Source organism: Vipera ursinii (genome assembly GCF_947247035.1).
Source record: "Vipera ursinii genome assembly, chromosome: 3".
Classification (NCBI taxonomy): domain Eukaryota; kingdom Metazoa; phylum Chordata; class Lepidosauria; order Squamata; family Viperidae; genus Vipera; species Vipera ursinii.
The window spans coordinates 191,842,377-191,856,534 of record NC_139516.1 but is presented as its reverse complement, the minus strand read 5'-3'; the positions used below and the strand labels follow the sequence as shown (position 1 = coordinate 191,856,534).

Genomic DNA, 14,158 nt, shown 5'->3' with positions numbered 1-14,158 from the left:
CTTCTTCCTGTGGAGTTGAAACTCATCTTTGGCTGCCTAAACCATGTCTTACAATGAGCTATGGGAAAGGCCTGCTGTCAATGTGTCTTTAGCTCTCTTTCTTATATAACTTGACACTTCATTTTGTCTACTTCGCAGAAAAAGTTCTATTTTCCCAGAGTAGTCTTGAGCACTTTTTCCTAGGAATATTTTCTAGGAATGTTTTGTGCAGGTTGCAATCTATGGGGATTTTGCTCTACATACTTTATTCTTGTTGTACATTCATTCATTCATTTTGTATGGCTGTCCATCTCAACAGTGTGTTGTCAGAATAAAAATTGAGAACAGTAGTCAGCCATCTGATTGGAGTGCTGCCTTAGTACTGAAATTAGTGGGGCCATTCATGGCAATGTCATTGAGAATGAACCAAAGGGGTGTTATGCCATAGACTAGCAAGTTATGCATCGATACAAAGATATGGGTTGGAGATGTTTCTTTCTCTTCTGACTTCTTGTTCCCATGTGAAGGATCAGCACATATCTAATTGATGGATGTTAGTTATATTTCTAAGAAACATGTCTATAATTTTTCATTATTGCATGATCTGGTAACGTTATTTCTCTTCCCCTCTTAGACTGAGAACATTAGCTATGGCAGGTCTTCTGTTTTCATCAAGATCTGTATAGCTTTGTCATAATATGATTCTGGGATCCCTTCACAATCCCCCTCCCCCAAAATTGAGATATGATTCATTGGGTAAACAGCACATATTTTCCCTAACTCCAAATTTCATTGATGACTGAGAAGTTGAAAGAAGGCATTTGCTCTATTATATTTTTGATCCTTGTGCCATGACTCCATGCCTATCTCTTTTAAAAGTTAATTTATTGGAATCAATAGGCTTCACTTGCACTCATGTTTTATTTCACTCTGACCAGCAAAAAGATCTTTTATGACTTTTAAAGTAGATTTTCTTTGATGTATTTCATGCATACTTCTTTTTAAATACTGGAGATCATTTAAAAATATAAGTTTCCTAATAAGCTGGAAATAATAATATTACAATAATACATTGGTTTTTCAGGCTATTTTTAAAAAAGAAAAATCTGTCTGGATTCATTTTATGACAAGATTTTAAAAATCATCATATTTTAAAACATCTGATATGTATGAAATATAAGGTTTCTGGAACAGCAACCAGCTTAGAAAATAGAATTTAAACATATTATACAATAATACTGTTCCGGCTTACATACAAATTCACTTAAGGACAGTTCTTGGAAATGAAACCTGTTCTTAAACTAAGAACTACCTGCATAATCCTTTATTCAATAATTAACAGGTCGTATAGAAGTACTTCATTCACTTCAGCTGTAAAATAAGTGGACAGAAGAGTTCTGCAAGGTTGACATGCACCAATTACATTTAATAATGTGAAACAATGACCCCCAACAATTAAAAGTATTATCATTAAATTTGCCCTATTTCTGAACTTATGTTCTAGAGTAGCAGTGCTTCCCACTTCCCATGAAAATCTTTTATTAACAGCATTTTCCCATTCTGTTTCTTTTTAATTTATTCTGATATTATAATCTAGCACTAAGTGAATAACTTATGTTAGTTAAACTTACAGTAGGTATCCCAGGCTATATACCAATATACCTAAAGTAATCCATCCATAGACCCTCATCAGACTCCTTGCTCAACTGTCTATTGCTTTGTTTGGAAGTGCCCCATAACCTGACACAAGACAAAAGCAAGCTGGATTGGTAGAGATCATCGTGGAAAGATTGACAGGCTAAGAAGCAATCAATTGTATCACTTGGCCTTCTAATATATTGACATTTTATTATTGGTTACCGTAATGACTGTAATTTTTTTAATATGTTCCTAACATTTCAAATGTATGCACCAATTCATAAAAGCTAGATATCTCTGATATCAACATTTACTGAGTTGTAAGTCCATTAAATGTGAAAGGAAATTGTATATTTTAACAGACCTGCATAGTACTGTGCTGCCATAGAATTAAATGTGGATATTTTAAATATTTTGTATCCCTTGGAAGTGATAGCAGACTCAAAATAGCTTATTTTATAAAACTGCCTTGTATGAGCTACAGTACTTAAAATTTTCAATTTAATTTTTTTAATCATTTTTTTAAAAAATTCCACAGTGAAAAAAAGCTGTAGTAGTTAATTCTACAGCAAAAGAAATTAGAAAGTATTATGGCAGTCTTCAGGATACAGTTAAGTTTTTAAAAATAAATGCATATAAATTTTTTGTGGGAAATTTAATTTTCTAGACAAAAATTGTTATTTTTTCACATTAAAATATGGTGATAATATATTAATGTTATCCAAATATAAGAAAGAAATGTGAAATTGTAATTATTTGCCACGAGGTCCATCTTAGTGGACTTAGCAAAAATTAATAGTGAATAAATTTGCTTAAGAACACACCACAAAAAAAGTTTCAATAGGCAGATGCAAAATTAAACTAACAGTATATAAAACACTTCTATTAAACAGCAAAAGTTGGGAGCCATATTTAATATAAAGTTTTTTCTCTTTCTGATCTTATAACTTATAGAAACAATCAAGCAATAACTGATTACAACTGGAAAAGCAACATTTTCCAAACAAAAAAGTATTATGTACAGGTACTGTACATGTGGCAAATGTAATTTTAAATATGTTTTTCAAACCTAAGTTCAATGTTCCTTTTTCTTTACCAACAATATTTTCTGAAGTAACAGTCAAAGAATAATATAGAGAATATCAGGACCATTTCCATCAAAATATCCCCAAGCCGCAGTAGAATGAAATTCTCTACATTGCAGGACTAATCATAAAATTACACAGTCTAGTTAATCTAAGTAGCTGATTGTTACTTTCCATTTATATATTTGTAACATAGCTGGTCTTGATCATTCTGACTAAATTAATATTATTTTTTGTCTTTCTTTGATTAATTAATCCTTATTTTCTTCTGGGTATAATTAGTTGGATCTCAATTACTTAATAAAAGGTACAACACTCCAAAGCAAAGCAAATAACACATCAAACTACTTTGCTACATATTTTTTATAAGTTCAGCAAAAAGGAGATGAGAAAATGTACTAAATGGGTAATTATAAAAGAATCATATACAATTATTACACAAGCAATAGTTGTAAGGGCAGCACTTTAAAAATGACTTTAGCCTGTAATCCCATGCACCTGGGAATAAATCTCATGAGACATTTCAGCAGTTATATTAAAATTGCACTGTTTGTGTATTATAAAATGAAGTGTATAGTGTGTTAAATAAAAATGCAACCTTTGTCACATAGTATTAACTTTCCAAAAATGTGTGAATTGCTTCTGGCAATTTTAGCGTTATAATAAAAGTATAACCAAGTTTTACAAAGATAGACATGGAAATGCTAAATTGATTATTCACACTATTACTAATAATGAACCAGCATCTTTCTTGGGATTTTAAAAAAACACCTTTATTTTAAAAAAAGAGATCTTACTTAAAACCCTCTTCTATTCTGAACTTACAGATACCGATTTTTAATTTTTAATGATGTCAAGGCACATATCATTATAAAATAATTTATAAATATACTTTTCCTAGATATTTATGTGAAAACAGCGTGTCTTGTAATTCACGCAGTGTGAGGTACATAGAGGAAATCATATTTGAAATGGCCACATTTCACCTGTATAGCTTACAATTATTAGCAACAGACAAAATAATTACAGCTGTTTCTGATTATATTCAATACAATCAGCAACACAAATCCTTTAAAAAATCAACTACCGACATTAAGCCAACAGATTAGAAGAAATATAACTGTTTTTTAGAGATTTGACCCCTGAATCTCAGAGTAAAGAGATACATCATAATATATTTCCAACAAACACAAAACTGTCCAAAATCTAAATTCAAATTCAAGCTGTTATGCATTCCAATTCTAAAGCAGTTCTGCCAAAAAAAAATTGTGGCTTGATTTGAAAGCCTTGTTTGATGAACAGCATAATCTTTCGGTTGTCTATTTGCTGTCCCTGAATATTAAACGTCCATATGTTTGAAAGAAAACTTGTCAACTTAAATATAATCTCTGTTAATGTTATTATAGTAAGTGGTCCCTCTGAGATAATATCCATTTAAGTAGTTACTGTATATTTGTAAAATTAATGGGCAAATATTATTTGTATGAAATAATTTTCTCCTATATAACTGCTTAGCTGTTCACACATGACTCTGTCCCAAGCTATGTCCCTCTTAAAACACCACTCTTCTGGCATACCACATGTGAATTTATCTCATATCTTCTTAAATATTGATATCACAATGTCTCATTTGTCTTAATTTTAGAATGGATATTAATTTTATGTTTGTAACGCATTTAACTGAACATGAAAGTTAAGTCATAAGCTAAAAAATATGCAACCCAGTGCCCCACCTTGTGGGAAACCAGTATTTTCTGACTAACACAGAAATGTCCTATATGTCCTTCAGACTTACCTAACAGACCCCTTCATCTATCGCAAAAGCCAAATCATCTGATCCCAAACTAACTGTCAACTGCTTGCAATGGTGAGGAAGCCAGACATCAATCAATCAGTTTTTATCAGAGGTGCTCTTCGTTTTAGCTGTTGTGCTCATCTTATCATCTGACCCAGTTGTAGGGCTGACTTCAGAAGCTTAAAAGAACTTGATGGCAAAATATGCATTTGTTTGTCTGTGATGCCCACTATTAAAGGACTCAGACATTAAATTTTAGAAGCTCTCTCTTTCAAATGATACTAAATTAGGCTAAACTACACTAAATTATAAATAAAGCATTCAAATTTGTATTGTACTCTCATGACTACTTTTCAAGTCACAATTCAAAGGAAGTTTCTAATTCATTATGCATGGTGATCTACAAGTTGTCCATATAAAATAGAAAAACAGGCTTTAAAGGTTGGTGAGTATATTATAAATCAGAGTTGTGTAACATATTCTCATTATTAATTCTTGTTCATGTATATATTATATATGGAATGGAACAAATTGTTAACATGAGTTTCATTTTTCGTTCAACTATAATCAGCAGCATAAAACTATGGATATCATTAATAAGTCACATTGACTTCCGTATAGTTCTGAAAATGGATATAGGAATGTACCTTAATGTTTTCTCTTCATGAAGTAGAAAGCTTATATTCATAGTTTAAAATCAATTACGGCACAGTCACATACTGTACGTGGGGGGGGGGGAATGGAGCAGACTACTAAGGATTCATAGGACTTAACTGTCAAGTTATAATTCAATTTTTCTCAATTACCCTTACATTTGAATAATCATGCATACAGGTATTTTGTTCAGGATTTTATTTTTAAATAAACATAATTACAGTGCCTGAATGTTTTTCTACCCATGATAAAAGCAAAAAACTTATGAGGAAAATCATAATGTAAGTAAAAAGTAACTGCTTAAAACATAAATAGCTTCACACGTAAAAATGTTTACAACATTATGGATCCATTAATTCTTTTAGGTAAGGTGAACACTGTGTTAAAAAAATTCTTTTTAAACGTTCCAGAATTTAATCCTTTAATTGACTTAATGGTTCTAAAACAGTTTAAAAAATATTTCAGAGATTATATGTAATAGTAATACAGTAAAACCACACTGCAGCAAAATATAACAGTGAAAATAATTTGTACATGATATTGATACTTCAAAAACTATTATTTATAATACCTTTTATGTTTTAGAAATAGAACTGCTTGTCATAAGTAGTACATTGAGTTTATATATTCATTTTCATTATAATTAATTTATTTTTGTAAACAAAAAACATAAGAAAAGCAAGCAACACTAATAATATCAGATGTATAAGTCACTAAACAATGTATTTCAAAAAGAGTAAATGTGACATTCAGAACACAAAATTTTAGTTAGGAAGAAAAATATGACAAATTATTTTAAAATAGTTGTTGCAAAGGGAAGCTATAAGAAAAGAAATAAGGAATTTGGTTCCAATAGAATATTTTCATCATTTTTTTCTTTTCTTCTATACAAAATGCAAATACCAGCTCAGAAGAACCAATGTCACAGCCTCCAAAAACTCAGAATACCATTTACTCCAAATATCAACATTTTTTAAAAGTCCATGTTACTTACAACACACACTTGTGTAATTCTGAATATCTTACAACCAACCAATGGATGCAAAGATGATTTAAAAAATCCAGTACTTTGACTTCAGTAGTCAATTAATAAGCTCACAAAGTCTTTGTTGTCCTCCCTACTTCTGAGTATCTTCAACCCGAAATGCTTTTTCTTCTTAGTGGATTCCATTATGCCAAGTCAGAACAACAATGAAAACCACATGGTATTCCAACAACCCCCAATTGTTACAGCACAACTTTTTCCCAATGGTTTCCGAAGCATTTTTCTGAAGTCAATTATCATTAAATTTCTATTTTTCTGACCCTGAGAGAAACATATTATCTCAGAAATATTCTATATACTGCAAAGTAGAAGGAAAAGAAAATTAGTAGCAAATGGTATATTTGTTTAATTTTGAAGAACCGTAGCAATTGCTTTGTATTTCCCAACTGGTATAGAGAAGGGAATGTTCATAACTAAAACAATGTATATTCTTCACTTTTCATTAAACATGGTAATAAGGATCTTGGAAAAATAGAGAGTTATTTTTGTTAATTTTATATTTCTTAACAGAAAACATTTTATTGGCTGATTTTTAAAAACCAGATCTGCAAAGAATTTCATACAAATTATTCAAACCTTATATTGCACATCATGTTTCTTTTTAACATGACTTAATCACTATAAAGTGAGAAAACAGTAGTGACAGCCATACAGATCTATTATCATGTCACAATGGCAACAGCTTTTGAGGTCATTTGATCACACCAAGTAATCAATAAAGAGATGTCAATTCCAAGATCAGAGACATCTGGCATTAAAAATATTTTGTTTACTGCATACTTATATGGATATTTTTATTGTATGTTATTGTTGTTAGCCGCCCTGAGTCCTTCGGGAGATAGGGCGGCATATAAGACCCAATAATAAATAAATAAATACATAAATATTTTATTTAATATACATACAGTAGCCCCTAAAAGTATGGATTTGGGGTTGATATGCTATATTAAGCATTAATAAGTTAGGTAAAATAGGTAAACTGTATTACTCAATTATAATATGGAATTAATGGCCATAATAAAGTATATTGTTTTTTTAAAATATTATAAATGTTGGGCCATACTAACAGTTAAGCATGGCAATTATTCCAAATAATATGTTTGAAAATATTGTCCATTTTAAGATAGGATGAGGTTTTGAATTTCCTGTGTTGAGTTCTGGATTTGTTTGATGTGATGTGTTTGTATGTCAATATTTCAAGAAAGAGTGGCCCAGAACCAATTACTCTTGAGAGATTTTCAACATCAATATTTTATTATGGTGAATAGCAGCAAACTGGAATTCATACTTCATTTTTCAGGCTCAGGAAATCGTATTTATCAGTTCAGCAATTTCCAAAGATGCATCTAACAAATTATTCAGATTGCCTTTGGTTTCTCCTTGGGAGTCATTATTAAAGAGACATAAGGTATTTTCTTTAAAAAATAAAGGACTCCAAGCAGTGAAATACTTCTCCATTCCATTGAACAAAAGCAGCTCTGTACTGATCTTTGCTTCACAACCAATACCAATCTCTCAGGCCTTTGACGATAAAATATATTATCCAATAAAAGCAAGAAAATTAACTCACTTTCATTCTAGACATGTTTGCTAAATGTACAAATTACTGAGCTTGAAATAATCCAGATGACACACCTCTCATTCCCTCTGTTTGTGTCACCTCAGAAAGACAATCTGACAGTAATAGCATACCATCTCTTGGACATACCTCTAGGCGTTAATATTTAAATCTTTCCTATCCCTTGTGATTGAAATTCAGCATCAATTCACAAACAAAAACTAAATCAATGTTCTTAGAGTTCAAACTAGATCCCTAAACAGTTTGCCACTCTCCATGAACAGATAAGATAAACTTTCTTTGACCCAAGAGATGAAGTTGCCATGACGATCAGAGAGTCTACTTTCTATATTGATATTTGCTGATGTAACAACAAATAGAACCAGATCCTAGGATTGATAATGGTGATTAATTAATACTAATATTGATCCTTACAAGCAAGAGACAAGGCTATTAACTTGAAGCCTGGAAAGTCAATTGTTACCTGTGGCAGAGATACCAGTGACTGATTTTGAAACATAAACAAATGTGCCAGATTTATGCTAATACCCTTAAAGAGAACACGTCTCTGTTCCAGGCATAGCACCTTCACATTCAAATGCCTTCATTTAATTGCATCTCTCTTTAGAACCATAAGGAAAATGCATTTCAACTTTAATATAGGTCTATATGCTCCAATTCATTCTTTTTCTGAGGGAGGGAGGGAGGAAGGAAGGAAGGAAGGATTAGGAGCCTAATTATTATGCTTAATTATTTTCTTAAAATGCATTGCCAACTCTCCAGAAAGATATAGTTTGTCATACAAATCTGACTAGTTTACAGAAAGCTATGGGCAAAAATAAAATCTCCATGTAACACATAAATGAGTTTCCCAAATTATTATTATCCAATAAAAATGCTAGATTTATTTATTCTTGGTGAGAAAGCATTATATAGTTCTTGTTTATTAGTGGTAATGTAAATTAAACATTGTTCTAAATTTCCTATTCTATATTTATTAATATATGTACATATCAGAACTGATTTCAGTGATCTTCTAGAACATATTACAGTAGCTTCTTCCAGTATGAAAAGCCAAAGTTACTTAAGTCTGCATCTGAAAAAAACATTTGTGAAGTGAAAAAAAAACCTTTTAAATTTTCATTTAGTACATTGAAGATAAGGTGAGAGACATTCTGATACTATTCTACATTTTCACTGGTTTGTATGTAATATACTTTGCTAGAATATTTTTCTAATCAACTGTTCAGGTCTTAGTTCTTTAACATGTTAGTTCATATACATTTTATTATTGGCATTCTAACTGCAATGTTTATTACTGCAATTCATATTTAAAGGTAAAATAACTGGAACTACAAATAAATGATTTTCATTTCATTTGGTTCCCCCAGGCAAACAAAATCATGCACAGTTCATATGCAAGCAACGTGGGATGCTGGTCTATTACTGGTCTGTTTTGCTTACACAGAATATTCCAACTTTGTTGCTTTAAATGGTATACAATCTAATGTAAAGGAGAGTATACACTTAATTAACTGATTAAAATGGCTTTATTCCTTGAAGAATAGTTCTCCACTTCTAAATTTAAATATGTTCATAGGGGTAATGAACTTTTAACACATATAAATACATACATTCTATTTCAGGAACTTTTTTTAATACACTTAAAATAGAAAATATTTGTGGATATTTCCTTTTTCTAGTCAATATCCACCTGAATATTCCGAAAATATTCATTAATTGAACTTTTGTCACCTTCTGAAAAGTTGCTCATAATTACTTAGTATTAGATCAAAGAAAATGAGGTCTCCTATTGCAGAAGCTATAAATATAAAATATTTCATTTATTTGGTATAGATAACACCAATCTAAACTATATATATATATATATATATATATATATATGACCTTTCTCTCTATATATGTATATATCCACTAGAATGCAAGAACATACAGTAAAACAAAATGGAAACACAGTGGACAATACAACTTTGCAGCCACAAAATCCTAGTTATTGCTGTGATCGAAATAATATTGTTACTAAATAAACACTAATCAATTGTTCAGCTTTAAGCACTTGTAAGAGTTAATAGCAGGTGAAATGAAGTGTATTAGTAAGCTGCCATACTTGAGCTTCCAAAATAAAGAAATATTTTCTACTTTATTTTTCCATATGAATTAACTGTAGCGACTAATGACATTACTATAATAGAATACAAACTAGCTTTAAAACACAGGTCTTCTGCAAATGGATTTGACATAAGCAAAATTCTGTAGACAGAAATAGTTTTATGCCTAAAAAAAGGTACCTGGGTAAAAATGTTAATAAAGACTACTGATGTATTTCCCTACTCTGTTAATTAAGCTAAGTTTATTATATTTTAATAATCTAAGAGAAAACTTCTTAACACAATAACTTCTTGTTCATTATATAAAAGTGCATGAACTCAAAAGACTAATAAGACAAAAAAAATTAAATACTATATATTAATAGAAACTTTTTATGAAAGCTTAAAACAGAAAGTTTTAAAAACATTGTCCTAATATGAATAAGATTTAATTTATTTATGTAATATACTTAATTTCCAGATTCTCTTTAGGCATAATTTGCAATTATTTGCTATCCTCCCCCGTCTAATTTTAACTAAAAATACAGTACATTTTTATAAATATAACAAAGCAAAAGTTCAATTTGGATCTCTTTTGATAATCTTTTTAAATAAATTTCTTGACCTCTTTGCTGGTATTCAATTACAATGTTTTACAAGCTTTTCTTTAAGCAATTAGTTTGGCAATATTTTACTCTCAAAATAAATAATCAGAGAAAATAATCAACTCATTTTCTCCTCCCCAGGCTTCAGTAAGTGTGAATGAAATCGGAATAATACTGCTCATAAAATATCAGATCTCAGAAAACTGCAACAAGAAATAACAATAATGAAACTACATAGCCATCCCTGCTAATATAAAGAAATGCACTTGCTCTAAAAAAAATCATTTCTGTCATAAATTTTGTATTGCAGCCACAAAATGGAGAACAATCTGGACAATTTATTGGCATATTGGCAGGAGATGATAAGGCAAAAAAACAACAACAGCTAGCAGCTGGTGCAGTGAGATGGGCTGATAACATTGATATGGGGGTCTCCCACACAAAACACCACCTCTCCTATCACTGCTTTTTATCTAAGTATGATTACAATAAAAGCTTACAAGAGAAGGCTTTTTATTTTATTTTATTATTTTTTAGGAAGCCAAAAATATAGACATGGAAAAAAGGGAGTAATCTGAATGTTTGGACAAAACATGGGGCAAAATACATAATTTATCACTGTATTATCACGAAATCCAGGCAGTCTAATCAAGGAGCCCTGAGTGACTATTTTTTGCCTTATCATCCAAAGTGGTGGAAACGGAGAAGGAATTATCAGGCTTCTGCAGATTGCTGGGCTGGAATTTTAATGGTAATAATCGGGTTTCTGATGGTATATCTTTTCCGCTTATCTTTCCCATTATCTATCCTTATCTGGCCAGTCATCAGAGCAAATTAATGGTGCTCTTTCAGCAGTTGCTTTTTTATCACTGCCCAGAGAGCACCCAAGGGGAAAGAATAAGCAAAATATTAAAATACTGCATAAATCACAATTTTAGATAGCAGAAAACTGTATGAAGTAAAAGAGGGAAAATTGTGCCCAACAACCTTTTTGTCCTTTGAACTAACTGTCTTGGGAGTTTTTCTGACTTCCTCCTACCCCACATACAGCTGCAAATTGTGCATGGTTTATCAGCAAGACTTCTTTGCAAACTGAGATTTCAGACTTAAAGTACTGCTTTACTCTCCCCAGTAGTTTTCCTATTATTTTAGCTGTCAACTGTGATGGTCACACTAGGGGTTATTTCACTAGGAGAGATGGCGTACTTTCTCCCTCACAGTTCTGGAGAATTGCACATGGGCTAAATATTTAAATATATTCAAGAAATGATTATGGTGAGAGTTTAGATGTGAGCAGGCAACACAGTTGAAGAAAAAAATTCCCAGAGTCCAGTCTCAGCCACAATGACTTTTTTAGCCCACCCTCCTACTAACCCCTACAGATTATCCATACATAGTTTCTCTTCCTCTGAAAATCTTTTTAGTTATCTTTAAAGAGAGTAAATCTGAGTAGTGGAAAACAGCACTCAAAGTTCTGGACAATATTAAACCTTAAACGCTAGCCAAAGTATACTGCACAGCCCTAATGACCCCATAGTGTGGGTGTTACATCTAGACAAGCATGCACATAAATATTTACATGCGTCAATAAAAATAAACTGGATTTAGTTCCTCTAATTTAACACATCTTACTAGGGAGGAAAAGAGGCACAGAAACTGGCTTGGGGACCTATCACACTATTCAATAGCCTCAATTAGTACAAAAGCCTTTATCTGACATTATAAGATGGGCATAAAGAACATTTAACTGTTAAACTGGGAGATAAAAAAGTATGAAAAAATAGACTTAAGATGGTCTTTGTACCGTGCGACCAATTAATGTTAATTATTTATTAACAACCAAGCCACCATTCACAATGTGCAGTAGAAAGCTCATCCAGTCAGTAATATTCCTAGCTGTATACTGCTTAAGTGAATAGATGAAGCAAAGAGGATCAAAAGTTATTTCTAAAATGCAAAGAGCCTTAACAAAGTGAAAGTTACAAAAAAATGTTTTAAGGCTACGGGAGTGGTATTTGCTAAAAAAAAAAAGGGGGGGGGGAGCATCAGAAAGTTACTCTGAGAAGCATCATTCTTTTTAATCCAGATTTTTCTGGGACGGTTTGACCCCTTGAGAAGTCTTATCCTTATCGCCAAATCTCTTTAATTGATATTCCGAGGCAATTTTTAAAAAGCCGATTCTATATGCTTTTTAAAACCAGAAAGCAAGAGAAAGAATGGGTTAGGTCACGTGACACTACCTTCGAAAGGCGTTTGGGGTGAGAGGCTCGTATACTCAAAAAAGATTTTTGGCCGCTGCTTTTTTTTTTCCTTTAGGCATTTTTTTTCCTTTTTCTTTTTGTAAATACGTAGTGCTAATTCCGGTTACTTGAAGCGAGACCAAGCCCAAAACAAAAAAGGAATCTCAGCGCTCAGGAAAGTTTAGGAAGTTGACATCATAGGGACTAGCCCCAAGTTTGTCCCAGGCTGGGGGCGAGGAAAGCGAGAAGGGAAAAGGATGCCAAAGAGACTTGATTCTCTCTCATTCACCTGCTCCACCTCCACCTCTATCCTCGTAAAATAACGAGTGGGCGCTTGCTAAATTACCTCCACGCGCGCCACAGCTTGCAAGCGACGGGAATTCGCTGGAATAAGTTTGCAAAGGAGCCTCGCTTCCCAGCAAAGGATCAGTTTGGGGAGGAAGGTGCTTGTTTCCCCCTTCCCTCCCCCCCAAAAAACGTCCGGCCACTGCTGCTGCGTGGTGCCACCTTCTCTCCCCCCCACCCCACCCCACCCCACCCCATACCCCAGGAATAGCACGCATGCCTTTGGCCTGGTTGCAGGAACTCGTTGCGGGGGGGGGTAGAGGGAGAGAGAGAGAGAGAGAGAGAGAGAAACGGCACTCTGCACGCGCTCAGCTGGCTCTCTGGGCTGCTTTCCAGGGCAATTCTTTCTTTTCTCGCCCACCACCCGCCTCCTCTGTGTTCCCGGGATTGCTGTTGGCAAAAATACCTCCAGCCGAACGCTTCCCAGAAAAGAGCAAAGTTCTCTGAGCGTAAAAACTCAATTTACCCCTCCCCAGCCAGCCAGCCAGCCAGCCAGCCAGCTACTCCTAGGAGTGAAGTTTAATGCTAACTTTCCCAAATGCCCACCCTTCTGTCTAGGAACCTTTCAAAACAAAAGATCTTTAAAAGCAAAAGGAGGAGAAAAAGCCGAGGTGCCCGTCCAAGCACAGCTCTCCGATGACAAACGGCCCCTTCCAAACTCGATGCGGAGCGCCCGCACTTTCAGCGGCTCTCTCTCTCTCCACTCGCCTTCTTCTTCTTCCCCCCCCAACCCCGCCGCCCCGCTCTCCTTGTTATTTTTAGCCAAGCCTCAGAAAGCGAAAAGATCCAGAAAAGCACCCTTGGGAAACAGGCCCCCCCTCCCCACAGCCCCCATTTCTCCGCTCTTGGAAAACTTACGTTTAATCTGCCGGGGTTTGCTCTGTTTCCTTCGGGACATGCTGCTCGCCGCCGGTGCTGCTAGTAGTGCCGCCGCCGCCGCCACCCGTCCGGTTGTTCAGGTAGGTGTAACTGAGGGTGTGAAGGGGGGGTGCAAGGTAAGTAGGTGCGCGACGGAGGCGGGTGGGGAGGGGGGAGCGGAGGAGAAAGGCAAAGAGACGGGGGGAGAAGAGAAAGAGCGCAGAAGGAGGGAGACGGGCCAGGCGAAC

The 14,158-nt window shown here is 33.8% G+C and overlaps 1 protein-coding gene across 2 annotated transcripts in view; it reads right to left on the bottom strand.

The window, feature by feature from the left end:
* ZFPM2 (zinc finger protein, FOG family member 2) overlaps positions 1-13,950 on the bottom strand; it is a gene marked incomplete at both ends in the record, with an annotated part of 356,071 nt that extends 342,121 nt beyond the window's left edge. For both annotated transcript variants that reach the window (XM_083361236.1, XM_083361237.1), the window contains one exon: positions 13,911-13,950. In XM_083361236.1, the coding sequence (XP_083217362.1) occupies positions 13,911-13,950 (40 nt within the window). The remainder of the gene's footprint in view (positions 1-13,910) is intronic.
* Between the last annotated feature and the right edge of the window lie 208 nt (positions 13,951-14,158).